At 39.1% G+C, this 27,097-nt stretch overlaps 1 protein-coding gene across 1 annotated transcript in view; it reads left to right on the top strand.

The window, feature by feature from the left end:
- Nucleotides 1-27,097, top strand: part of LOC146424645 (E3 ubiquitin-protein ligase KCMF1) — a 39,409-nt gene extending 12,312 nt beyond the window's left edge. The window contains exons 2-7 of the mRNA XM_085043299.1: nt 9,709-9,876; nt 12,824-12,963; nt 19,325-19,426; nt 23,224-23,398; nt 25,260-25,542; nt 26,465-27,097. Of these exons, the coding sequence (XP_084899425.1) occupies nt 9,709-9,876; nt 12,824-12,963; nt 19,325-19,426; nt 23,224-23,398; nt 25,260-25,542; nt 26,465-26,726 (1,130 nt within the window). The 3' untranslated portion in view covers nt 26,727-27,097. The remainder of the gene's footprint in view (nt 1-9,708; nt 9,877-12,823; nt 12,964-19,324; nt 19,427-23,223; nt 23,399-25,259; nt 25,543-26,464) is intronic.

The following is a 27,097-nucleotide window of genomic DNA, read 5'->3' as shown; positions in this document are numbered from 1 at the left end:
ATGTGACTGCCCTGCTGAGAGAGGTGTGTCGGTGAAGTAAGGTACCTGCCAACTCTAGCACATTCAGAAGAGCCTGGAAGGAAAGTAGCTAATACTACTGTGTCTTGTAATAACTGGTGTTTTAAATAGTCGATAGAGAGATCAGAAAATCTGTTAAGATAACAGCTGTCCTGAAGCTGTACCAGGACTGTGGACATCCTGTTCAGCTGAATGAGCTGAAGATGTCTCTTCATCCGTGCATCCCAGTGACATCACCTAGAAGACTGCCAAGGGAAATGGAAGGAGTATCAGGCTCATACCCATCTCAGTTTACAGGTATCTGTAGGCTAGAAGACCTATATTTGTGGTTGCATGTTTGACACACATCAAACTTCAGAATCTAACACGGTGTGCAGGGAGGTAAAAACCAGTTTACATGTTTAAAGAAGGTGCTCACTGCAGAAGATGCAAGTTTGAGGATAAGTAATTTTGCTCATAAACATTTGAGAACTCGAAAAAGCTCAGCACTTCAGTGGGTGAAAAGCACTGTTCCTTGTGGAATTCAAGCAGAGTTCTCTGCTCCACTCTAGTGACACCCTACCTGGAACACTGCATCCAGCTCTGGGGTCCCAGCGCAGGAAGGGCATGGATGTGTTGGAGTGAGTGCAGGGGAGGGACACCAAGTTGATTAGAGCGATGGAGCATCTCTCCCTTGAGGAAGGCCTGAGAACTGGGATTGTTCAGCTTGGAAAAGAGAAGGCTGTAGGGATACCCTAATTGTGGCCCTCCGGTATCTGAAGGGAGCCTACAAGAATGTTGGAGACGGACTTTTTACAAGGGCATATAGTGAGGGCAAGGATGATTGGCTTCAAACTGAAAGAGGGCAGGTTTAGATTAGATATTTTAAAAAAATCCTTTTGAAGGTGAGGCACAGGAACAGGTTGCCAAGAAAAGCTGTGGAACTATCCCTGGAACTGTTCAAGGCCAGTATGGATGGGACTTGGAGCAACATGGTCTAATGAAAGGTCCCTGCCCACAGCAGGGAAGTTGCATCTAGATGATATTTAAGGTCCCTTCCAACCCAGACCATTCTATGATTCTTTGAATTAAGAAAGAAGTCTACACCATAAAGAATTGGAAAGAAGAGGAGGGAGGAATGGAACAAATTCAAAGGCTGATTGAACTAGATGTGGAACCTTTTTTGCTTTAGGTTACTGTATTTCCCACAGTGCTCTTCTGGTATAGCCTTCCCATCATAAGCAATTGTAGTTTCTGGAGGCATGTTACCAGCCTGAGAGGCAGTTATAGGTACCGAAAAGTAGGAGGAAGAGTTGCCAAGGCACTCTGTTTATGTTCAGAGTAAGAAAAACGCTATGAGAAAGCGCAGGATAGAATGTTGCTACTTCTTAAATGAATATGTTGTAGCATTTTAACCTCCTATTGCTATGTTGTGTTCAGAGAAACTTAATTATTTTCACAGGTTGCTAGACCTCTTGTGGTGTTAAGCAAAGATAAATTCCTTTTATGATATTGTGATACCATTCAAAATAGTGATTTTGAAGGTAGTCTTTAAGTTTTGAAGGTGTTTTTGTTCTCTCTGTGACCTGAGTTGGTTGTGAGTAGTCTAGGTGTGACTGCCTTGTATTAGGCATGGCCACTTTGTTTCATGAAGAACCACTTGCTTTTATTTCCCTCCCTCTTCCAGCTCCTTTCTGTGTTTTCCTGACCTGACAAGTGTGTATTTCCAGACCACTGTGCAAGTCTTTAAGTCTGAGCTATTGTAAGACATGTAATCACAAAGCATTAGTACTAGAGCTGGAGTACTTGCTGCATGAAAACTTTCTTTGTCTCTCACTTCCACCTCTTTGGTTTCCCCGCCAGTATTGGCTACTTTTTACATTGTTACCTGTGATAAATCTTTCCCTTTCCCCGGGTGAGAAAAGCTTGCCATGTTTGCCTGTTTGGGTAATGTTTAAAAATTTGTGGAGTGACTTTAATAGTGCAAAAGGAGGTAAAGCTGAGTGTGTATTCCTTACACCAGAGCTATGTCTAAGGTGTACCTATACAGTTAATTTCTGCTAAGCTTCTCTTAGCCTTTGCCAGGTGGGGTTCGTACCTGCCTGGAACAGTGGCTCATAGAAAAAGCATTCTTCAAGCATGATTTTTCTCTGTTCAACTCATCTGTACTCTTCAGCTGTCTCCCATGCCTGATGGGACATGTGTCTTATTCTCCTTGTGCATTTTTCCCTTTTTATGCCACTCTCCCTAAACAACACTAATCCAAAATGTACAAAGGTTTATTTTCTGAGAAAACTGTATCTTCATTCTTTTAGGGCTCAATAGAGTAGTACCAGTTTCTTTAATTTCTTTTTAGGATTTTAGTGTTTCTTCATGTGTCTTACACCTGTAGAACTCATTTGTGTGTGATGTACTTTCCCCCAGCCCAGTTCTCTTTTAGCTGGTGTTTTCCTGAGCAGTGTATTTCTGTTGTTTCTCTCATCCAGAAACAAACTCAGGAATGCAGTCCTGTCCTGTTCAATGAGAAACTTTATCATTGATATTACTAGACAGAGCATGCAGCTTAATGCTGTTGCTGTTATTTTCTTGCCCTGGAGCTGTTTGTAGCTTTCTCAGTTTAAGTATTTTTCTGTTAATAGAATACACATGCTGTTTGCCATTTTCCAGATTAACAGAGTTGTTAAATAAAGTCATGTCTGGTGTCAGTTCCTTTGCTGCCACACTACAAACTTCTTGTGCTCAATTTCAATCTGTTTATTTTTGATGTATTTACAATACTGTAGCAAGCTTTTGTGTTGTGATGGTTTTGATGGTCAAATTAAATTATATTAATTAAATGATAAGAGACATGTGAGACAGTATCAAATACTAAATTGGAAATCTAAGTTGGCTCGATCAGAAATCCTGCATGATTCCTGCATAGAGTTAGGTGTGTTTTGCAAGTGCATACTAATCACTTTTTCCTTATGACCTAGATGACTGAAATTGTGTGTGTATAACTTCCATAAGCTGGGATGTGAAAGTGAAAATGGAAAAATTTATTTTTGCAGCAGGCTGGGTGATGCTCATGGACCAAGGCTGAAACTTGGTGGGTCAGCTGTACTGCTCAATTCTTTGTTTTTACACTAGGGAAATTATCATGCCTCAAATACTGTGTTCAGTTGTCTTCTCACTTTAGAAAGGACATTGAGGTGGTGGTGTGTGTCCAGAGGAGGACACACAAAGCCTATCAAAGGTCCAGAAAATATGGAGTGGGTGAAGGAACTGGGTTTGTTTAGTCTTGAGAAGAGGAGGCTCAGAGGGAGCCTCATCACTGCAGCTCCCTGAAAGGAGGTTGTACTGAGGGGGATCAGTCTCTTCCAATGGGTCTGCAGTGAGAGGACAGGAGGAAATGGCTGGCTGCTGCGACAGGGGAGATCCAGATTATTAGAAAAATTTCTTTAAGGTAGTGAGGAATTGGAATCGTTTGCCTGGGGGGTGGCATGGCCAGGTATGGAGGAGGGAGCTAGATCTGGTGCTGGGTGATACGATTTAGTTGTTAGGGGATTACAGTGGTAGTGCTGGGTAGACAGTTGGACTTGAAGATCTTAAAGGTCGTTTCCCGCCTTGATGATTCTGTGATTCTTAAGTATCAGGAAGTGTGCAAGTGGGCTTCTTGGAAATTGTTGACAACATGGAGGTGAGCAGATTCAGGTGTCTGTTTCTACTCCAGACTCCAGAGAGGACTGAGGAATGCAGTGAAGAAAACAAAAGCCTTTTGTAGGCCCGATTCCCTCCCTCTCCTCCTACCTTTTATTTTCTGTTTCCAAGTCAACAACATCTCTTGCCTGCAACTTAAATTCTACTAGCTGTTTTTGCAGATAAGCTTGTCTTGATGCCTAAAAGCAGGCTACCTGAAACAGAGGCCAAGACAAATTAGGAGTATAAAAAGCACACTAATTCATTCAAGGCCTTCAAGGTACGTAGGGGCAAGCAAAGTCCCCCTCAAGGGACTACACCCAAAATGGACACTGGGTCATGAGCCCTTCACCTTTTATAAGTTCTTTCCTATTAGCATATTGGTCCCTAATTCTCCAGTCACACCCTTAAGCAATGCTGTTAACTATCCCAGGCCTGCTCCCCCCATATCACCATTGTTTACATATTTTCAGGCCCTAGGGCAACTAATGTGTCCTTGGATTTTCTATTCAGAGGGATTGTTTTGGCTAAAGGTATTGGGAACAGAGGTTTTTAGCACTTTATAAGAAGCACAGGACTACACCAAGTTACAGATACATGAAGAGTAAAAAACTAGAAATTTTTAAGGCATCAGTCTGGTTGCTTCTTTTTCCACTTTGCTGTGAAGGAGCACAGCAAAGGCTCCTTTGAGGGGACAGGCTGTGTGAGGGGACAAAGTGGTTTTAGTTACTTTAGGGGTATGGAGTGTGAATTTTCTGTTCAGTAGTTGGAGCTGCAAGGGTGATGAAGTAGGTTCTGTGTTGTAGGTGTCTTTAATATTTGTTGTCACAGTCTGCTTTAGTAAACATGAGGAATAGTAAACAAAAATTAATATTCTATGCTTTGGTTGATTTTCTGGTTAAATGTTCACAGAAACAGCAGAAGCTCATAGAATTTAACCTCTCAAACTAGGCAGTAGTCTGCATTAAAAAATGAATCTATTAAAGTAAGAAAAAATTGGCATGTCTGCTTTTTTAAGTATGATCAATCAAATATATTTTCCTATCTTCAGTCTTGGAAACAATTGAACTGCTTAAGTAGAATGTCTTATGGTTTGGACTTGCTGTGTGGCATGTAGACTACAGATGAGATAGTTAATGTCAAGCAAATTTATTTAACACCGAAAAAACAGAAAACAACGCTGTGAAAGCATCTTACACTAAAATGTATCAGATACATTTTAAAAGTAGTGTTACTTACGATCTGCAGAATACATTAATAAAATTCAATATACAGGTTGAAACCTTTTGTACCACAAAAGAGGCAGCATGACTTTTTAATTTTCGCTTGCATGCTTAAGTTGGGGTTTTTGAAAGATAGAAACCTTAAAATTTGTCCAGTCCCTTGAAATTCAGTGGTACTCTTGCATGTAGTAATTTTAGTCTTTAAGAAGGGTGAACCCTTTCAAAACTTCATGTAAATTAGGAAGAAATTAATAAGTAACTGGCATTTTCTTTCTGGAGAAGAAACTATTGACAGGCTAATTCTGTATTTGTGTTGTACATTAAAGAAATAGAATGATCCTCACTCTGAGCACTGATAAACTAATAACAGTACCTGAATTGGCTGGAAGGTTGGTTTTTTGATATTGAGCTGCTGTCAGGAATGCTAAATGCTGAAAACTGCCCATGAAACTAGTGTCTTCCAATGTATTGCTAAGAGAATGGAATTTAATTCTCAGGCACAGTAGAATGACTAGATACTCTTCTCTGGAGCTAATTGGTTTTTTCACTGTTTGCGTACTTCAGATGTTGGCTTTGTATATGTTTAGAATGTTTTCTAATGACTAGTGAATGGTATTTTCTTTGAAATTTCTAAAAATTAAACAGAACATCCAAAGTATTGGTAAAGTTTAAGTGCTCATGTTGTTTAGGCTGGAACCTATTTTACCATTTCAGTATAACTCATCTTTGATCATAGGCTCTTTGTAGGACAAAAAATGCTGAGTTTTCTACAGTTTCTCAGGTCATGTTTTGTCTGGGTCAGATTATTGGGCTTTTAATATCATTATGATTCTGATTGCCCCTAGTTTCTGAGGAGACCAAGAAGGGGAAAAATAATCTTTGCTTTTTTTTACAAATGGTTGTCTATCTAAGGTAGCTAATGACTTGGGACATTAAAGACAACTTTCATTGATGTTATCTCATAGCTTTGCTTGGAATTGTAAATACAAATTAATCCTGATGGATATAGTATTTGAACCACATGGTTTTTTCAGTATTATTTTCTCCATTGTGAATTCACATTATGTGCTTCCTTTGGTGTATCTATTAAACCCAGGACCAATTGCATTCATTTTAGTTGATTTCTAGAAAAAACAGTTCAATGTCATAAAATCAAATTATGTTTGGCTGTCAGGATCAAAATATGAAAGGTATTGCGGAAGGGGATTGTTTTGGCTTTTTTTTTTTCTAGGAACACTCAACAAATCATTCAAATCATACAACATGCTACATGTAAAATGCTGAAGTAATTGACATGGATTAAAAGAAGATTTGGGCTTGACATAAATGTAGTAAGACATTTGTATTGAAGGGGTAAAACGTACTTTATTAATGGGACTGTTAGGTATGTCTTGATTCACTTCACTCAAAGTGTGAAGCTAGAGACACTGAGAGTTGATGCTGTAAGGGAATAATGCTGAAGAAACTTTCAGAACCTGACGTTTGATGGTTAAAGGTGAACCAAAGCTCCTGAGGCTTTTAGCACAATGCTGTCCTCTGGTGGAACAGTATAGCATTAAAAGAGCATTTTTACACTGAACATAAAGGTTTTAGTAAGACCTAGTCTGTGCTATGCAGTATATGTTAGTACTTGTATAGCAGTAACAAAGTAGAACAAAATTGGAGGACACCTCCAGTATCATCTATGATGTAATGTAATCTGAAACTAAAATGTATATTTGTTATTCTTCCATTCCAAGTTGCTATTTTCTATGAGGTGAATCAGAAGTTTTCATTGAACAGCAAGTTGCTTGAGGTTAATAGGATTTCATTCTGTGATTCTTTTAGAAGTCAATAACAGTTCTATTAAGTCAGAAGTGTATCTAAATATTTGTCAAACGTTGTTCACACTCTTCTTTTAGTTGGTTCTTTGTTTTTGTTCCCTACTTTTAAGTGAACCTCTCCAGACTATGGGATTTTCTTTTTCTCAAAACCAGTGATTTATATGGATGCATCCTGTTTAATCTGACAGTGTTGGATCTGTAACATACCTGCTATACTTAGAAATGTGAGGTAAATGCAGGGAAATATTGGATAGACATCGACCGAAAGACATGCTGTGCTAAATAAAATATGTTACCTTTGGGTGTTTGAGGTTTGTGCAGAATGAGTTTTTGGAATTTCAGTTGATGTAAAGTGTGAAGGATTAAAATCAAAAGCTTTTATTATAGTAGAAAGGATATGGTGGGAGGAAATTATTTGGTTATTTCAGTTTCTAGATTGCATGTTGGATAGGTAGTTGAGATTGCAGCCACGTGCTAGGCTTGAAGAGGAACAGGAAGTGTCAGGCCTGACTTTGCTCAGACGGTTACAAAAAGGGTAAAATAAGTGATATAATTTGTGGAAAAGAGATCCTGCTGGATTCAAGGGGAGGTCTGGGGATTTATGCATGTGTTCAACTCCTAAATTTCAATATAATAATTTCTCTTTTGCAGTTTTCATTCTCTGCTACAGATAAGGATGTAAGAGTAACCTGGTGGCTAAATACCAACTTTGAGAGATGGAGAAGGAACACTGTCTCTAGGACATTGCTATTCTCTTGGTCTGACTTCACCAGCTGTAGTGATGTGTTATGCTAATGTTAGGTGCTAATGTTAGGTTTTCTGTTCAAATCAGAATGCAGATATACTAATAATTGAACATAAGTAGCAAAGTGCATCTGTTATTTGAAGACCTGGTAGATTCTCACTGCAAATGCTCTAAATTTTAAAATACAAACATTGTTGTGATTTGTGTTTATGGCAGAATTTCCCTGAAGTGAATGTCACATTGTGTATGGAGGTGGCAGTTTGGAATAAAGTGGAGAAGTACTGACTTGAAGAAAATGTGTAAATGAGAGCATCTTAAAAATGTCTGTCTTCAAGTAAGAATGATGTACGTGTTTGAGGGAACATGTGACAGGAGCAGTTTGTTGCAAAGAGACATCTGCATTAAATCAGTTGTTCTGAGCTTAAGCAAAAAGTGGGAAAAATAATACTTCGTGAAGAAGCATGAATTAGTACTTCATTTGGAAAGCTGCTAGTGTCTGACATAGATTCTAGATTAAACAAGTTGTTTATTTCAGTGTGACATCTAATTCGCTGATCAGCTGTTTTCTAGAAAGTTTAGTTGGCAACAAAAAGACTTGCAGTGCTGCCAGTGGCTGCTAAGTGTTGTGTGTACAGCATGCATTGTTGGGGAGATCTGCATGCTGCATAGGTAGAATTTTGTGGGTCTCTATGTGGGAGGAAAAAAGCAAACCGACTCAAGCAGTGAAATTCAGTCTACAGAGTTAGCGAGCAAGTGCTCTCAGACATTAGGTCGTTCTCAGTGCCCAAATCATCAGATTGTTAAAAATCCTTCAGAGTTTATGGATGAAACTTTAGAGAAAAGAAAGTTAAGGGTGAAAGTTTTTTTTTAATTTTTATTTTCTTTTTTAAGCCAACCAAACCAACTTTGAACATGGTAGCATAGTCATCCTTAAAATATAGTTCTTTGAGGCTATTAATTAAGATTCTGGAAATATTTTATTCTAATATACTGTTCCATGTAGACTGATGCTTGCAGAATAGATATGCAGTGAGGTGAATTAAAAAGACAGGTTCAGTATTGACATAAGCACCATGCTTAGACATTAGAAGCTGTTAGTGCCTTAAGCTGTCCCGGTAGGTGAAGAAACTAAAGGCAAAAGTGATAAAATAATTCTGCTCATTGTTCATCTAAATGTAATGATGCAATTTTTTTAACAAATAGGAGAGATTCAGAAGAAATTGCTGATTGATGTGTTTCTGAATTACTTGTGGTAAAGCTTCTGTTCAGATGCTATAGAGTGGAGTAGTAAAAAAAAACCACAAAAAAAATCTGTAATTCACACCAGTCCTCTGACAACTAGGCTTGAAAAAATAGAGATAAGTATTTTGTTCTTGCAGTTTGCTTCAAAATTTTCTGTGCTAGTACCAAAGTATGAAGAAGAAATCTTAACTGATGCTGAAAGAGGATGTTGATCAAAGTCCTACCTTGGTTGTACATGCTCGTTTTTCATGAAGGCACTTAATTTGCAGCTGCAGTTGAAAGAAGTTTATGTTAGCCTTCACAGAAGACAATGTCACTTCTGCACTTAACTAGGCAACCCAGAGAGAACTGAAACCACACAGGGAAAAATGAAAACTTTTTGAAGCTGTAAAGCCTTTCTCAGACACACATGCGTTGCAAAGAATGAGCTTAAGGAAGAAATAGAATGGAGAGAACTGATGCAGCCTAAATTTAAAAAAAAACATGGAAAAAGGTCTTCATTTCTACCCCACACAAAATTTCAGGAATGGCTATGGTTTTACTTAGAATTAAAATGTTAGGAAGTGTTGAAGTAAAGGCTGGAAAGCTAGTACATTTTTGTCGGTGGTTAATTTGGTTGTTGGTTTTCTTTCCACTTGATCAGCCATTATACAATTTACTTTTTAAAAGTGGCATGATTCCTGACTGAACAGTCAAAATACCAGTCAAACCTAAGAGGTGAAGGTGTCTGTAGGAAGGTGCAGCCAGAGAGCTTTTGTAACTTAACCTGTTACTATTTCAGGTGCATGAGTTTGCTTTACTTCAAGAATTCAAGATTCTAATTTTGGGAGAGTGGTGTCTTTTAAACACACAAATGCTAAAAAAAATCAAGTGTTGTGTCAGCTGCACATGTCAGATATGGTTGGCTCTTTCTAGTTACTGAGACGCAGTAGCCACAAATCTTCCTTATAAAAAATGTGTGCATTTGTTGCTGTCTTAAAGCAATTTTATTTGTTTACAGGTGTCAGCTGTGATGCATGTTTAAAAGGAAATTTTCGAGGTCGCCGATACAAGTGTTTAATTTGCTACGATTACGATCTGTGTGCAACTTGTTATGAAAGTGGTGCAACAACAACAAGGCATACAACTGACCATCCAATGCAGTGCATACTAACAAGAGTAGATTTTGGTAAGTGATAATTTCAAACTCCAGTAATTTGTTGTGATATTGTGTCTACAGACATAATGCTGATTTTCATGTTTCTACTTACTAATCATTTCAGTGAGAGCACTGAAAACAAGTAAAAAGCCCTAGTGTTTTCTGTGTGTGCATGTTCCCTGTTGCACCATCTGGTTGCCATATTGGACTTTCAGGAGTCAGCATATGACCTAGTATTAATTTTGAAGCAAGATGGGATCCAGAACAATGGCAGTGCTGTTATTCCTCACCGCCCCCCCCACAAGAGATACTGGAAAAAATGCTTTAACATGCACTGAGAGTGGTATGCTACTGTAAGAGGGACAGAGCTTGAAGTATGAAGTCTCACAAGTAATGAGAAGTGGCCTTTAAAGCACAAATCCAATTAGTTTATTTCAGAGGGGTCAAAGAGTAGAATTGTAATAGGCCTGTGTAAAGAACAGGAATGTGCTTACCAGGCAGTCATTATGCTTTTGTGCTCTTTGTGGGACAATTTGTCAGGACAATGGAGAAGTTCAGAGCAAATTTCCTACTTTTCTTTTTCCTAAAAATGCATTGTAAGCTGTTAGGATGCGTTAGGGTCTAAGCATGTGGCTTGCCCATTACTACATAATTTTAAAATGGTTACACTGACAAAGAAGGTAATAAAATTTAGTAGAATTCTCTGCCAAAATCATACTGTGTTACTTTCATCAAAGTACAGAGTCTACCTTGGATCAGAAGTGCCTTCACTTGTCAGCTATGGTGCTTGTGTGATAAAAGATCCTGCAACCTTTTGTGCCCAATTCCTAGGCAGAGGGAGCTGATTAAATAATGGGTGCCTTGATAATGTGTGGTGTGGGATTGATTTGATTCACCAGAATTCAGCTTGAGGCTTTCAGGTTTTTTTGGTTTGGTTTCTTTTTTTTTTTTTTTTTTCACCACTAGAACAAGGTATGTTTGTTGAATGTGTATCATGCTAAGTTTGAGCATCATAGATTGTTTGGAGCAGGACTCTGGAGCAGCTTTGAGAGTAATGCTGTGTTGAATAATACAGCTGCTTGATAAGTGATAAAAGAATATAAATACTTTTTGTTAAGTGGTGTGTTCCCACCATTTAGTTTCTTCAAACCTTGAAAAAAAATCAAATAAATACACTACAACTTGTGTCATACCAGCATTTTTATCTATATGTATATACCCCATTGAAACTACATTACTTATGTGAAGTGAAACTAAAATTCCTTACTGCTATGTACCCTTGTGAAGAATTACGATGTCTTAACAAAAAGTACAAGCTGGTAGAAAATGTAGTCCTGAATCAGGTATCTGTTTGAAAGATTGATTTTTATCTAAGGAATTCTGTGAAACTTTTTTTTTATCTAGCCTTCTACCAATTTTAAGAATATGCTAGTTAGATTTAAATATTAAGTATACATTTAACTTTTGTACTGTAGAGGGATAAAAAAAGCAAAACCGCTCGTATTTTTGGTTGTATTTTCACTTGTAATTTGAGTTGTTTCTTGGAGTTTTTTTTCCCCACCTAAGAAAAACATATAATGTCTAAAGACTGTTGTGCTTGAAAACTAACTTTCATTACTACCATTAGGTCCTCATCAGACAGTGTTATGATTCTTCTACTCCTTTGTATTCTTTCCCTAGCTGATAAGGAATATGGGTTACGAATCTTATCCTAGAGGGATGTGATTTGTGATTGAGTCTGGTTTTTCTTTTTCACTGAATAACTTTGTCATCGTAGACATTTTGAACAGAGGTCTTTAGGGTCCAGAGGTGTTTGAAGAATTATGGACTCCTGCTTTTGTCTTTGAAATGAACCAAAATTTTAGTATCCAAAAGATTTCTTTGTGGTCAGAAGGGATGATTCTTTGGTCATGGGCACACTGCATTCTAAACTGATAGATTTGTAAATTAAAACAGTAACACAATTGTAGATTGCATCACTTCTGCAGCCGTGGAGGCATGGTGTTTTCATTTCTTCGCATGTTACATCTAATTCATAGTAACTTCATTAACAAAGGAACCCTTGGTAGTCAAGAACATGACTGTTCATAAATGTTACGATTTTTATGTGCTCGTGAAAACAAAACAGATGATAAATATCCATTCAGTACCTTCAGTGCTAAAAACAGACACAGAGTCATGATATCACTTGATTACCAACCTCTTTTTGTTTTAACTGGGCATTAATTTAAAGGAAAATTTAGCTGGTGATCTGTATTTTACATTAGAAAGGAGATTTTGATCGTAAGAGGTGGAGAGAGATTGAAGTTGAGGAGGAAAAAAGAAGGGAGGTATAAACTTATAGAGGAAAAGTATCTGGATTTGCCAGCTTTAATTTCTATGTTAGCAACTTAAAAGTGCCTAGTTTTCATCAGTGGTGCAAAAGTGCTCACATTCAACACACCTGAAAGTTGCAGCCAGTGTGTAACAGATAAGCAGATTAATTTTTCACTATGAGACTTTCATGTTACATATTTGAGACGTTTCCAAAACTACTTACTGCAAAGCAGTGGTTCAGGTGTGGCACAAATACTGACATTTGGTGTCACTGAGGACTTCTAAATTTTTATCTGAATTTGAGGTATTGTCAAGAGTTGAAAAATACAGTAGTTTGATTAATCTGTTACAGGATAAGAACAGTGGTGGAAAAGTGGAAGTTTGCCAGTATCAGCAGCATGATGATAGAAGTCTCTGTTCCTAGTGAATATTAGAAAACTAAGTTCTAATTAGAAAACTAAGTGCTAATGAAAATTAAATGTAGTCTCTGGTTATTTTCATCAGTAACTGAACCGCTCTGAATACAGTAATTTGAATGAAAAAGCAGATTAATTTAGCAGGGATTACAATGAAGTACATTTATAATTAGAGGCTGATGTAAATAAAAATTAATGATAATACTGCTTTGAAGTAACCTCTATTTAAACTCTCTCTGTTTCAGATTTGTACTATGGTGGAGAAGCCTTCTCTGTAGAGCAGCCACAGTCTTTCACTTGTCCTTATTGTGGGAAAATGGGTTATACGGAAACATCTCTTCAAGAACATGTTACTTCTGAGCATGCAGAAACATCAACAGAAGTGGTAAGAAGATTGAGAACTGGCTTTCATGGTGGAAATATGTTTTAAATAGTATCATTTCTGAAAAATTGTCTTTCTGTTCCTTCTTGAGGCATGTATTCATTTAAATGCTTTGTCAGAAGATGATCATACATTTGAACATGATGTCAAAATTCTTCTGTGTTTTATGAGTGTCATAATGAGCTTGCCTCCTTTTAGGGTTTTTGTTTCTCGTGCTGATATAAAGGCTGCCAGGCTTAGGAGATTATTATACCGTAAGACAAAATTTGGGAAGTTCTCGAGGTTATTCTGTCTAGCTGTGTCTCCTTTTTCACAGCTAGTATGTAATTGTTCTGTGAGCTTATAGCTATGCCAGTCTTTTGTAATTGTGAGAGGAAGACATGCAGATAGTTTGTTGTGTTTTTCCTGTAGCGTTTTTAATGGGCCTGGTATTTTTATGCAGTGGGATTTTATAATTGTGTAAAAACTATTCTTGTCAAAGCAGGGAGTTTTCCCCCATCCCTAACCATTAGGACACTAAATGTGGTTTAAAATGCACTTCTTTAAAAAGTGTCAACATAAATACTTTATTGGAAATGTTAACTCTCCCTGTCTTGTTTGACCTTGGGAATAGGAGAAACTGGGTTAGCAGAATGACATGGAGGGTACTGTTCTCTGGTCAACTGTTTCACCACAGACTTCTAGGAAAAAAGTGATGCTTGAAATGGATTGCTCATCACACTCACATTGTGAAGAAATTGGTTATAAATAGGTTCTCTAATCTTCTAGTTTTTTTAACTTTCAAAGAATTCTGTGGAAGAAAATGAATGGCTCTTCAAGCCTAATAAGGAACTTGGGTGAAGGGGTGATATGGTATCATTATTTAACTCAGTAACACACTGCAATTTTTAGAATCTCTCTGAGTTTTCTTTAACTTTGCAGCTTTCAAACGTAGCATCAGCCATTAAAAGTTCTGCATTTGGGTAACTTTATTTAGTTTGGTGGCTTGGTGTTGCAATTCCAATGTGCACCACTTGATGTCAGTGATGTGTTCCTGACACAGAGTGTTCACAGATCCCACGTTTTTAAACTTGACATGGCCTTGTTTGCAGTCACGACTTCTAGAACCCCACACATAAAGCCTAAATCTGTGGCTCTTGATACCTGCTACTCTAGTGAATCCTGAAAGAGTTATATGTAAAAAAAAACCCCGAAAAAACCCACAAACCTTTTCTTTTTGTGCATCAGTCTGCAACACTGCTATATCTTTGTTCCAAACAATGTTAAAGGACAATATTTTCATCCTTGAATATGATAGTTTATCATGCTAAGTTTTGAATCTGGGTTTTAAGATAAATGTTTAGTGTGCATGCACATAAAATTATTTGGGTACTGTAGCCTTATTGCGATAGTGAAGGACCACAAGATTAGTAAAGAGGAAAATACTATAAATTTTGAATGTTTGTGGTTATAGGCTTTCAAACAATTATTTGTGTTTAGATACTGTGCTTGTAGTCATTGGAGTATCTCTTTCCAAAGATGTGTTTTATTTTAGATACTTATTTTTAGGGATATAAGGAAATTCACAGGGACAATGTATATTTTTAAGGCCTTTTGCCCCTAGTTTTTCAAAGAATAAGCCAAACAATTTTTGGTCCATTAAATTGTGCCGTTTTTCTATTCAGAATGATGCAGATAAGTTTACTTTCTGCTGATTTTTCTCAGTATAGGCATTGTTAAGTACAACAATGTTAGGTATCTGCAGGCAGGAATCAGGGACTGACTGAGGTTGAAGGGGACCTCTCGAGGTCATATTGAGCAGGGCCATCTATAGCTGGTTGCTCAGGACCATGTCCAGGCAGTTCTTTAATAGTGACTCCACAGCTTCTCTGGTTAACTTGTGCCAGTGCATGGTGATCCTCACAGTGAAAAATGTTTTAGTGTTTCCTGATGTTTATGAGGAAGCTCCTCTGTTTGAATTAGTGCCCACTATCTCTGGTCCTTTCGCTGCATCACTCCATCATCCTTTCAGCTTCCCTTCAGGTACTCATGTACATTCTTAAGATTTCTCCCCCACCCCCGCTTAGTCTGCCCTTCTCCAGGCTGAACAGTTCCATCTTTCTCAGCTTTCCCTCCATTCCTGGAATCATCTTTGTAACCCTTTACTGAGCTCTTCTCAGTGCGTCCGTGTCTCTCATACATGTGGAGCTGAGAACTGGGCATTGGTGCTGGACAAGGGCAAAGGATCACAGTTGCTGGCAACAGTCTGATTAATGTAGCCCAGGACAGCACTGGCTTTCTTTGCCACACGAGCAGACTGTTGGCCCATGGTCCACCAGGACCCCAGGTCCTTCGCTACCAAGCTGTGTTCCAAATGGTCTCTAGCATGTGCTGGTTCCTGGAGCTGTTCCTGCCCAGGTGCAGGACTTTGTACTTGCCCTTTATCAGCTTCCTGTTGTCCCATTTCTTTGGTTTTTTAAGGTGACCCTAAATGGCAGCACAGCTCCCTGGCATATCAGCCACTCCTCCCAGTTTGGTGAAATTAGCAGAACTTCCACTGATCATCCCCCTCTGAGCCCAGCCATGGAGACAGTTTTCACTGCACTGCACTCTCTGCTTATGCAGCCTGTGAATCAACAGCTTCCATTTGAGCATGCTGTGAGGTGTCAGAGGTCCCTCTTGTAGTCCAGGTAGGCAATGTCCCCTGCTCTTCAGTCATCTACCAGGCCATATACTTCAGCATTGAAGTTGATGAAGTTGGTCAAGCATGCCTTCCCCTTCATGAAGCCAATGCTGACTGCTGTTGATGATTTTCTTGTCTTTAACGTGCCTGAAAATGGTTTACAATAGCTTTGTCACCTTCCCAGGGATCAAGGCAAGATGACCAGTCTGTAATTCCCTAGGTCCTCCTCCTACTTGTCCTTCTTTAAGATAGCAGTGAAATTTGCTTTACTCAGTCCTCAGGCACATCTCCCAGTCACCATGATTGTTCAGAGTTTGAGAGAAGCCTCACAATGGCATCTGCCAGCTCCCTTGGCACCTCATGGTGCATCACACCCATCACAGCCTGTGGACCTAAGTGTTCCTGTACACATAAGTATTCTGCAGAGTAATCATCTTCCAGCAGGGGAATGTCTTCACTGCTCCAGACTTTCCCCCTGGGAAAGGGGCCTGGAGTTGCTAAAGACCAACCTTGATGGTAAAGACGATGGCAGAGGAGGCATTCAGTACTTCATCTGTGTCCTGTATAACCAGGCTTCACATCTTTTGAGCAAGGAGCCTACATTTTCCCTAGCTGTCTTTTTATTTCCTATGCACTTCTAGGTCTTCTTGTTGCCTTGGACATTGCTTGCCCAATTCAGTTCCATTTGGGCATTAGCTTTTCTTCCATTGCCTTGTGATGCTCAGGTAATGCTTATGTATTCCTCCAGGGTTACCCTAGAAGGGTAACCTCTGTATGTCTTCTTTTTGTGTTTGAATTTATCATGGGGTGTCTTGATCATCCATGTAGGCATTTTTGCCTGACTTTGTGTTCACTGGGATGGAGAGCTCTTGAGTTTGGATGGGAGTGATCTTCCAGTATTAACAGGCTTTCTTGGGGCCCTTTTACTCTCCAGGTTCTTACACCATGGGACTCCTTCAAGCACGTATTTTAAGAGGCTGAAGTATGCTTTGCTGAGGTCCAGGTTTATGAGCTTGTTTTCATCTTCTTCCCTACCCTCAGGGTCTTGAACTTCACCATGTCAAGGTCACTGTAGCCGAGGCTTTCTTTGACATTCACATCCCAAATGAGCCCCTCCTTGATGGTAATTATGAAGTCCCATATTGCACCTCTCCTCATGTGCTCCTCTGTCACTGGGAGGAGGAGGTTACTGTGAGTGCACTCCAGGAGCCTTTTGGATTGCAGTCATGCTGTGTTGTCCTTCCAGCAGATATTGGGGTAGTTAAAGACCTCCATGAGGATCAGGTCCTGCAAGTGTGAGGCAGCTGCTCTGTGTCTCTAGAGGGCCTGATCTGTTTGTCCCTGCTGATGGGGTGGCCTGTAGTAGTCAACCCCTATGACATCACCTTTGCCTGTTCTCTTTTTAATTCCAGCATGTAAGATCTCCATGAGGTCATCTTCCATCCCAGACAGTCTTTCTAATGCACCCCAGCTGCTCTCTCACTTCAAAGGGCAAGCCCCCCTTTCTGTTCAAAGAGCCCTCTTCCTCTTCTAAAGTACCAGTGTTTCTTCACCCAAAAAATGTCCAGGGACAATGGTTAGAGTTATAAGGCAGAGAAATACGGGAATTAGTATGATGATTGGTTTTGTTGGTGTTGGGGTTTCAGGTTAGTTGGACCAGATAAAATGCAGTGTTCAACTTGAAGTCTACTAGCATTGTCAATAAAATAGATATAGGAAACTTGATCTAATATCATCTCTTGACTCTTGTTTCAGAACAAAGATGCAAATTTTCTGCTATTACATTGCACTGCAGCAGCTTTCTCACCTTTGGGAAGCCAGTAACTAGGCCTATTGTACATGAATTTTAAGCACTAGGTTGTTGATACTTTGCTGATAAAACTAGGGAGAACTTTATCTTGCAGTAATGAAATGGACAGTCTGAGGCAGTCTCAATGTCCCTATTTATCCTCAAAGATTCCAATGACTCTTGTTGAGGTTACAGAAGTACTGTCACTTAAAGAGGTTACCTTGTATGTAAATGGGGAAGTAGTGGTAATAAAGCACAGTTCCTGAAAATGGGAGGTGTTCTGTGAGTGAGAGTGACTTAGGTCTTTGAAGTCATCATTCAGGGTTGCATGGTGATTTACAAATGCTCATAAATTCAAGAGAAACTTCTGGCAACATTTGCCTTTCATCTGCACCATTTGTTCATGCATGTTCTAGTTAACAATTTTTAGCTGTGTCACTCTTAATTGGTGATGCAGCAGTCTTTGTTGTGACGCTGTCAGAGCTGGTGCTTAATTGTAGTTTGTGTGTAGCTTGAGTAACTTTTCCTAGTCAGAGTTCTTGAGCATTTAGTTGATATTTGCAATTAGGGTTGGATACTTTGATGCCTTCTTTCTCAATGTTCATTATAACTTTTTTTAACCAATGTTTTTCTGAGGACTGAGTATATTCACAGATAGGTGCTGTTCATAACACCTTTGTCATCTTAGCCAAGAACTTCCTGGTGCTTTGCTGCTTTTAGGAGTGGGTTGTTCTTCTTATGTTGGGTTTCTGCTTCCTCACAGTAGGTTAAATAAAAAAGATTGTTTTGAAAGTGTTGGATTCTCGTGTTATGAAACACATTCTTGAAGATTGAGAAACTATAATGAAGTTTGAGAAATCTGTCCAATACACATTCCTATACCCTTACAGGGAAGCTATATGCTGTGTTGGCATAGTTGAGTATTTGTTATATTATACTGTGATGAGATGTGCCATGTAGTGCACTTTTATGGCTTCTGTAGTGGTGAAAAATCTGTGGAGAGAAATGCTGAATGTTGAAACTAACAAGGGTGGAGCTATAGCAAAAAGCTTTTAAAATTGCTGATTTTCTTTACAGAACTGGCCACTGAAATTAAAGTGGCATTAGATGCAGCAGTTCCTGTCAAAATCAGCTGAGATTTTTCAGTAAACTTATTTCAAGGCTCTGTTCTCATCTCCATGTGCGTACAACAGATGTGTGCACTGTTATACAGGTGTTCTTGATGCCCATGGTCTTTTGAGATCAACATTCAACAGCTTAACTATGTGCATGAAAAATGAAAGAAAAATGGAAGATGCCATTCGGGGAGTCATTCAGAGAGCAAGTCATAATTATGGCAATAGCTGTGGTAATGGTTGCTTGCTCTAGTTAACTGTATTTTGGTTTAAAAAACAAACAAAAAGCCCCCAACCAACCAAAAACTGCAAACTGGGGTAAGAAAACCCCAAAACCAAAGAGACCTTGTCCCAAAATACTGTTGTGAAGTGGTGTGGAGATCAGCCCTTGTCTGCCAAACCTGCACTGCCTGGGTAGGATCATCTCCGCTTGGCACTTAGCAAATACAGAGAGTTTCATTCTGATTCCTCTGCTGGGATGAGTGTCAAGCAGGCAGATAGCATTCCCTGTCTGTGGCAGAATTGGCATACAAATACTAATTTTCAAGACATTGCAAATTGAATTTGAGAATCCTAGCTCTGGTTTTCACAATATTCTGCAAGTCATAAAGTAGAATAAATTAATGTCTGCACTTCAGTAAATTTTCTGAGTTTTTTGAATATTTTGATGTCTGGGTGTTTGTGAATACCAAAATGTGATTTTAAAGCATAAGAGCCAATGTCTTGAATGACTCGATACAGGTTCTATTTCTTGTAGTATTTATAAAGTTGGTTTTTTATCTTGCTTTGTCATTTCAGATTTGTCCAATATGTGCAGCATTACCTGGAGGGGATCCGAATCATGTAACAGATGACTTTGCAGCTCATCTTACACTGGAACACAGAGCTCCTAGAGATTTAATATCCTTTCCAATTTGAGGCAAAGAGGCTAGACTGTTTCACCTAGTAGTCATGGTGACTTGGTTTGTCAGAGGGTCATATTCTAGATATCCTCAAACTTAAATTGCTAAAGATATGTATGTCAAAAATAAAAAGGTTCATCTGCTAGTCTAAAAAAGTGTAGTTGTCAGACTGTGCACAGACTTGTAGGTGTACTTGAGTGTGGTTTTTGTGCTGACAGCAGAAACCTTTAAATGACTTTGACACAGAGAAGTTTTTTCTAATTGCACTGTGTTTTATCTTGCCTGATAAGACTCTTGATCTGTTTTGGGTATGAAGATTCAGTGCTCTATGTATTTATGACGTAAAGATGATTCAAGCTTAGCTGATTGTAACAAAAGATTGTAAACTTGCTTAACTACTTTTAACACAATCTTTTAATAATGTGATTTTGTAGCGTTACTGGCATTTTGTAATACAACTCAGAAGACCTTCAGATTTTCTGGGAAATAGGATGTTCTTCGGTTACCTTAGCAGCCAGTTATGGGCATCTCTCTATGCTTGATGGCTGAAGAGCCGGAACTGTTGGGGTTTTTCATCCTTGTTCTAGGAATATTTGTCTCCTTTTTATAATTTTTTTTTTATCCCTAGGGTTAACTGATAAAATATATTTTGGTTTGGGATTTTATTTAATGTCATGCAGGCTATGTAACATCCCTACAGTAAGTAATCTCTGAATTATTTCTTTGTGTCTCATTTAAACAAACAGAAAATAAGACTACATTATAACTTTGAACAGTGGCTTTTTTGTTCAGCTGTTTTTAAAAAGGGAAAAATAATAATGTAAACTCAAGCAATTGGAGTACAAAAAAAATCCAAGCTGTATCAGACAGAGTTAATTACACTAATAGAAGGGAAACAGCATTTGAGGTGATTGCTCCACTTCAGGTATGATTGTGTTTGATTGCCTTTAAGTTTGTTAGTATTAACATAGTTTAGGGTCAGGACAGACTAAAGTGCAGCTTAATTACTATACAATAATTGGATCAGTGTGAAGGAGTTTGTGTGTGGATTGGCTCTGGGAAAGAGTAATGAATGATGCAAAAATTGGTACAAAGTCAGATGAAAGCAATTACCTGTACTTCACCTTTCTCAAAGACAGGAGTGGAGCTCTCAGCATTCAGGGTGCTGAATGTGGTGGTTCTGGCTATGAGAGCTTGGTTCGAGGCATCCCTGTGGTCTTCACTGGCCAGGAGTCAAGCTATCCTCCTTTTCTGGAGGAGGTGGGAGGAGATTGATGAGGGGAGAGTATCTTTCAGACCAGTGGATCTTTCCTGGCCTTTGGGCAGCTCTGAGGTGTTGCTTGATGGCTGATGTTTGAGCGGTTTTTCTTGTATCGTTTTAGTTCTGCTCACTGTACTAACTGTGAGATTTTCATAGCACCCGCCTAATTAGGCTTTTTGTAAGAAGAATTACGTACCTGCATAGCAGCATACCAAAGGTCAGACTGTGGACTTCCAATGTTGGCTTATCTGTTCTGTAAGCCAGGAAGTTTATAAATTTTCCAAGCTACAGAAATTAATTTCCTGAAATGCACAAGATATTTGATTAGAATTCCGGCTTCTGCTGCGTTTTCTTCCCCCTAGTACTAGAGATGCCACCAGGTGACTTCTAATTAGGGAATGTATGAGCTAGAAAAAACAAAGTAATTTGTCAAACACAGAGTAAGGTGTCAGTATCAGTCATCCCAGAATGGATACATTTTGGGAATACAATGCCCGTGCTTAAAGATGATGCATATAGAATTTTCTGCTTTCTCTATCTTGAAGTGACTGTTTGACATTGGGCTCTACATCATATCTAGCAACAGGCAGGTCTAAAGCAGGAAAAAAAGAATGGAGGATGCCCCTTTTCACTCAGGGTCTGGCATTGTAGGCAATAAGAACCATCAAACTCTACCAGGAAGCTATTAGAAAGCTACTCTTATACACCATTATATTGCTGAATATGAAAATGAAGCTGTACAGAGCAACTGTCCGTGCCCTGTAATTGCCTTCATGTACAGAAAGGAGATACAGAGAAGGCTCTTGGCTTGCACTTCTTCTAGAGTGAAAATTTCTTTTGCAGTTTGAGGTAAGCTTTTAGATTTGGATCTGCTACAGTTCTGAGAGGTGGCCTGTTCCACCAGCTATTCATTAGATATGTTTGGTTAATTGTGATTTTTGGGGTTTTTATCCTAAAGTTGTCCCAAAAGGCTTCATGGGTTTCTTACTACAAACCTTGTGCAGCTATTGCAAGGTGTGTCATTTATTCCTACAGTCCGCGGAACACTGTTTAAAAACCCAGTTTCTTTCTTCAGCAGGAAAACACTTGAAAATTTATTAAATACAGCTTTTCAGCATTAATCATACAAATAGTTCTCACACAGCTATGCAGTTTCAATGTTTGTCACAAGGTAAGGCTTGCAAAGTCTTTTCTTGCTTTGGCATAGCTGGTAAGACTCTGCCTGCTTAGCTGGTATTTGAAGAATGACGTTTATCTCACAACACGTTAAAAGCTATGGTTAGGAAAGTTACCCCAGACTCCTTTGTCTGCTTGAAAAATACCCAGATAGTGGCTTGTTCTAGCATGCTTAGTTATGAAAAGTTTGCCAAACTACAAGGGGTCTGTAGTCCACCTGATTTATTGACTCATCTCCAGCAGCATCCAAAACTGGCACACTCAGAGGTGCAAGATGCTCTGTACTAAGCGAAGTGTTCTGTGCTGGGGAGGTTTTCCTCTCAGTACCCTGGATATTAAGTTTTACACTGTAGCATAATTTACAGTTTTGAAAGAAGCAAACGTTCTGTAAAGTGTTCTTGTAATGGCCAGAAGCTCTCTCTTGCCATGAGAAGTCGAGTCATTCCTTTCAGACTTAACTTCTTAACTTCCATGACATCATGAGGTTCTGCCTCGTAAATGTGATTTATGAAAAATACATGGGACACTACCCTTACACAGAAATTGATACCATGTGAGTGGTAAGCATGCTATTACAAAAATAAAAAACATGGGAGATGGAGATCTAAGCTAAAATTCTGGGAACACTAAAAATATTAAAGCCTATGCTATTGCATTTTTCACCAGTGAATTTTACTAGTGATTTTTAAAAAGCCTTATCTGGACTGTCTTGGAGGAATGAATGTTGACAACTTTATGAGAAAAATAATCTTTAAGTATTGATTACTTCCAGATTTATAAGAGAACCTATAAAAAGTGTGACACAAAGTGTAAGCATCTGATAGGGAGAAGTAGGAGAAAACGGGAAAACAAAAAGTGTCGTTGTAGCTGAAATTAGTGTTACTTCTTTGGCTAAAAGAAGAATGGTGAAACAAAGGGGTGTAATGGATGTGCTCAATACTCCAGAAACCTGCAGTTTCCTAAGGATTCCTAAGTGATGAAATTGCGTGGATAAAAGCATGAAGTACAGAAGTCAAAAGGATTATGGTAATTATTCTGATATGAGTTGCAATCAACGTTTTTATTATTTTTGATACTTAATGTAAGAATTGGGAAGGGAGAATGAAATCTCTGTCTTGGTAGTAAGCTTGGCTGTACATGCATTTGTGTGGGTTTTCACAGAAAAGTTTGATTTAAAAAAAAGTTGGCAGATCAGTAAGTTTGACTTGCAGCATAGCTACAGTGTACCTTAGCTTTGCCTCAGAAGTTCAGCCATTACTTTCTGAATCAAGACCTGAATATGTCACCCATCAGATGTCATTTAGTGGTTGTTTAACACTCATTGCCAAACAGTTCTGTTTTCTTAACTTCTTGGCTACGATGAATCCAGTGGCGTTCGGCATGTACGTAGGATGTTCCACCCAGGCCGGGGTTTGGGAGGCCCCCGTGCTCGTAGATCAAACATGCACTTTACTACCAGTTCCCCTGGTGGGCTTTCGTCTTCTCAGAGTTCATATTCTCCAAGCAATAGAGAAGCCATGGATCCTATAGCTGGTAAGAGCCATAACCACAAGTTCTACCCTGCTGTTGACCTTCCACAGAGGAAGGAAAATGCAAGATTTCAGTAGTTGCCCTGCTCTGTGTTTCTGTGAAGCTGCGTGCATAGGCACATCCCAGAGTGTGGGTGAAGAGGGGAAGGGTGTTCTTGTTGTCAACATCAGAAAATTAGGCTGTGTCTTCAGGATTCCCAGAAATAACTTGATTGTTCTATTTTTAGCTTTGATATGAAAATAATTTTTTACAAGAAAAAAATAGAGAGTGAAGACAATTCTGAAAACAAATATAGTTTTGCCTATTGGGAAATCTAAACATTTTCATCTAATCTAAACATTGGGAAATCTAAACATGCTACGGTCTTTTACCACACCAACATGTCAGGGAAATCTCAGAATGTCTGCCACAAATCCACCTTTGCTTCAGAAGCAAAGGAGACATAATGCTCAAACTGGAGCTTGCTGCTGTCAGGCTGTGACTTCTTCACGGGGAGGTAGCCAGCCAGCTGGCTAATGAGGCATTGCCCCTGAAAGGGGAGCTGTGGATCCACTGCCTTCCTTAATCATGGGCCCTCTGCCGGCCTTCTGCTGGCTCTGGTGTTCTGCTGGCCTAGTGTGACCTGATGTAGCTCATTAAATTAGCTGTGAAGTAGCCCATCAAGAGAGGAAAACAAGTTCAGTGAGGTCACAGGTGAATTTGTTCAGAGAAAGGGCATGTTCTTGAAGCTTCCAGTGCAAGATGTCCTCTTGCAATGGCAGCTACTTCAGCTCAGTTATATGTGAAGTGACTGCTGAAGTTTGTTTTCAGCCTCACAGGACCTTCCCACTTAGCAGCATTAAATTTGGGATCAAATGTCATTCTTCTGCATCTTTTCTCTTTTGGTGAGAGCTGTGTTTCTGAATTTGGAACTCAGAAAATTTAGCTGGGTGTCCGTCTTGTTCCAGGACTGTCTTGAGTTCAATCCTCCATCCAAAATACTGCGGTGCTATACTCTAAGCTTTAGCTTCCAGTAGGAATAAATATGTCTAAATCTGGCCTGTGAGTTTAATGTGTCTGTCATTTTGCTGGAGTAAGGACCACAGTAATTTTTAAAGTTTAGATTAATTTTAATTAATTTAATTAATTTTAAATTAATTTTAATTTGTTTAAAGTTTGTAGCATCAGTTACTTTTCTTAAACATTTTCTTTCCTCCCTGTGGCATTCTCTAGTAATTAAAATTTATTTCATTTTGGTGCTGCTGTTGGTGAAAATTACTCAAGCACTCGAGTTCATATTTTGCTGTATTCCTTCAAAAACAGCTTGCTTCAGAATGATTATATTTTGTTAATGCAATGGAAGAAAAACTGTCATGACCTATTACAGGAACTTCATAATGTAGGGGAGAGGGGCAGGAGTAGGATTGTCCCCTGCTTCCTCTGCCATTGCATCAACTGCACAAGTGTCTGAGATACGAAGTACCTTCTGCACAGGGTGTAGAAGAGAGCACTGAGGAGTAATTTGCTGCTAATATTTATGTATGAAAAGCCTTTGTGGATAAAACTTGCAATGAGGCCAAAATAAAGAAGTTTCTTAGTGGCTCCTTTGACTTGAAGTTTCAGAGAGTTGCTGCAGAGAATATCATTCATCAGCCATTACCTGTGGATGGGCTCCCGGTCATTGTTAAGACATTAAACTTTGAGTTGTTATTTGGACTAAATCTGGATGAATTAGTCTAAATCTTCATGGGCTCTCTGAGCATTTTTGGCTTTTGATGTTGATTGAAAAAATGGAATTGATGCGCTGGAATTTAGGGGGTATTTATTCTGCTGTGTAATGCTAATTTAAGATCTTAAGTCATAGAAGTTTTCTCTTCTCTGGCAGAGCTTTTATCCCAGCTATCAGGTGTGAGGCGTTCCGCAGGAGGACAGCTCAACTCCTCTGGCCCTTCTGCTTCTCAGTTACAGCAGCTGCAGATGCAACTGCAGTTGGAACGACAACATGCACAGGCAGCAAGACAGCAACTGGAGACTGCACGCAATGCAACCAGACGCACCAACACGATCAATGTCAACACCACTATGACACAATCTACAACAACAACCAACACATCTAACACAGAAAACAGTCAGCAGACTATCCAGAATTCCCAGTTCCTTCTGACAAGGTAACTTGTTCCATGTATTTACTTGTATTTACCTCTTATAATTTCCATTTACTTTAGTTCTAGTAGAGATGCAGACCTTGATGAAGCTTATATGTTTGGAGTCAGGCACATGCCTACTATGGCAGTAATTAACTGAATACTTACATAGCGTAGAAATTATTCTTAGACCTGGGGGTTATTTATAAGAGGATCCACCTCCTGTGTCATTCCAGTTCTTCTATAGCACTGACTATTGACCTGAAATAAACTTGTTTTCCACGTTTCCCCTGGCACACTCTACACAAGCATACATTTCTTTGTCTGGTATTGTGAAATCGTGTGGTAATTTTAACAGCTACTGTGCCTGAATTTGAGTCAAATGGACTTTAATCTTAAGTTCTGAATAATGCCATGTGACATCTTTCCATAAGAAGCTCACTTGAGAACTGTAATCAAAGCACCCCCAAGTATCACAGACTGACTTTCAGAGTTGGAGTGAGCAATTTCCTTGCTGCTATCAGGGCAAGCACTGTACCTTAGGAGAAGTGGAATTACGTTCAGTAATCCATACATAGGCTCTACATGTGTGGTGGTATGTTTTGCAGCCAATGTGAACTTAGAAATTGATGTGGAAACAAAGGAGGCATGTAATTGCATGTCCAGGAAATGGCACCAGCCCTCCATAAAATACTCCTTGAATATCAGGAAACCTCACAAATAGCTTTTGATGTTGCTCTAGCTCTGGGCTCCACTGTGAATGCTGTTGCAGCAGCAGGGAAGGGGTGGGTTGTTAAATGCATGCCTGTTGTACTGTACGTGTTGAAGGGCAGGCAGGACTGTCCTGAAGGAGCAGTTTCTGAGCACATCTCAGCCTGTCGGTGGTGTCATCAGTGAAATGAGCTTTCAGCAACTGCCTATTTTCTCTCCCCCTGCTGCTGCATAGGTTGAATGATCCGAAGATGTCAGAAGCAGAGCGTCAGTCAATGGAGAGCGAGCGGGCAGACTGCAGCCTGTTTGTTCAGGAGCTTCTACTGTCCACCTTGATGCAGGAAGAAAGTTCCTCCTCAGATGAGGATGAGCGGGGGGAGATTGCAGATTTTGGTGCTATGGGCTGTGTAGATATTATGCCTCTAGATGTTGCTTTAGAAAACCTAAATTTAAAAGAGAGTAATAAAGGAAATGAGCCTCCTCCACCTCCTCTTTGATGACATCCCACTTTGCAGACAATGTCCTCTGTGCTGTATTTGCCAATGAAAGTGGACAACAACTATCTTGGGTTTGTTTTGGTGATTGTAATTTCAGGTCTGTCACTCTTGTTACATTGTGTACATTCAAAAGAGAGAGAAAAGATATATATGATAATCATTTCCACTTAACTAATTTTTACTTCTAGCAGGTAAATGTAGGTTGCAGTGCAGAGCAGAAGGCTCTGTGTCCTGTACCTTGACATGCAAAAGGCTCTCCTAATACTCCACATTCAAACTGAAGAGGAAAAAAAATGAAAAATCTCTAATGAAGCTGCTGTGTGTATTTATGAATATTAATGAATAAAAACTGCTTGGATGGTTTACCTTAA

This window comes from Lichenostomus cassidix, chromosome Z (genome assembly GCF_008360975.1).
Source record: "Lichenostomus cassidix isolate B80296 chromosome Z, HeHo_3.0, whole genome shotgun sequence".
In the NCBI taxonomy this organism is placed as follows: domain Eukaryota; kingdom Metazoa; phylum Chordata; class Aves; order Passeriformes; family Meliphagidae; genus Lichenostomus; species Lichenostomus cassidix.
Note: the sequence above shows the minus strand (reverse complement) of the source record. Positions and strands in the feature narration are given on the sequence as shown.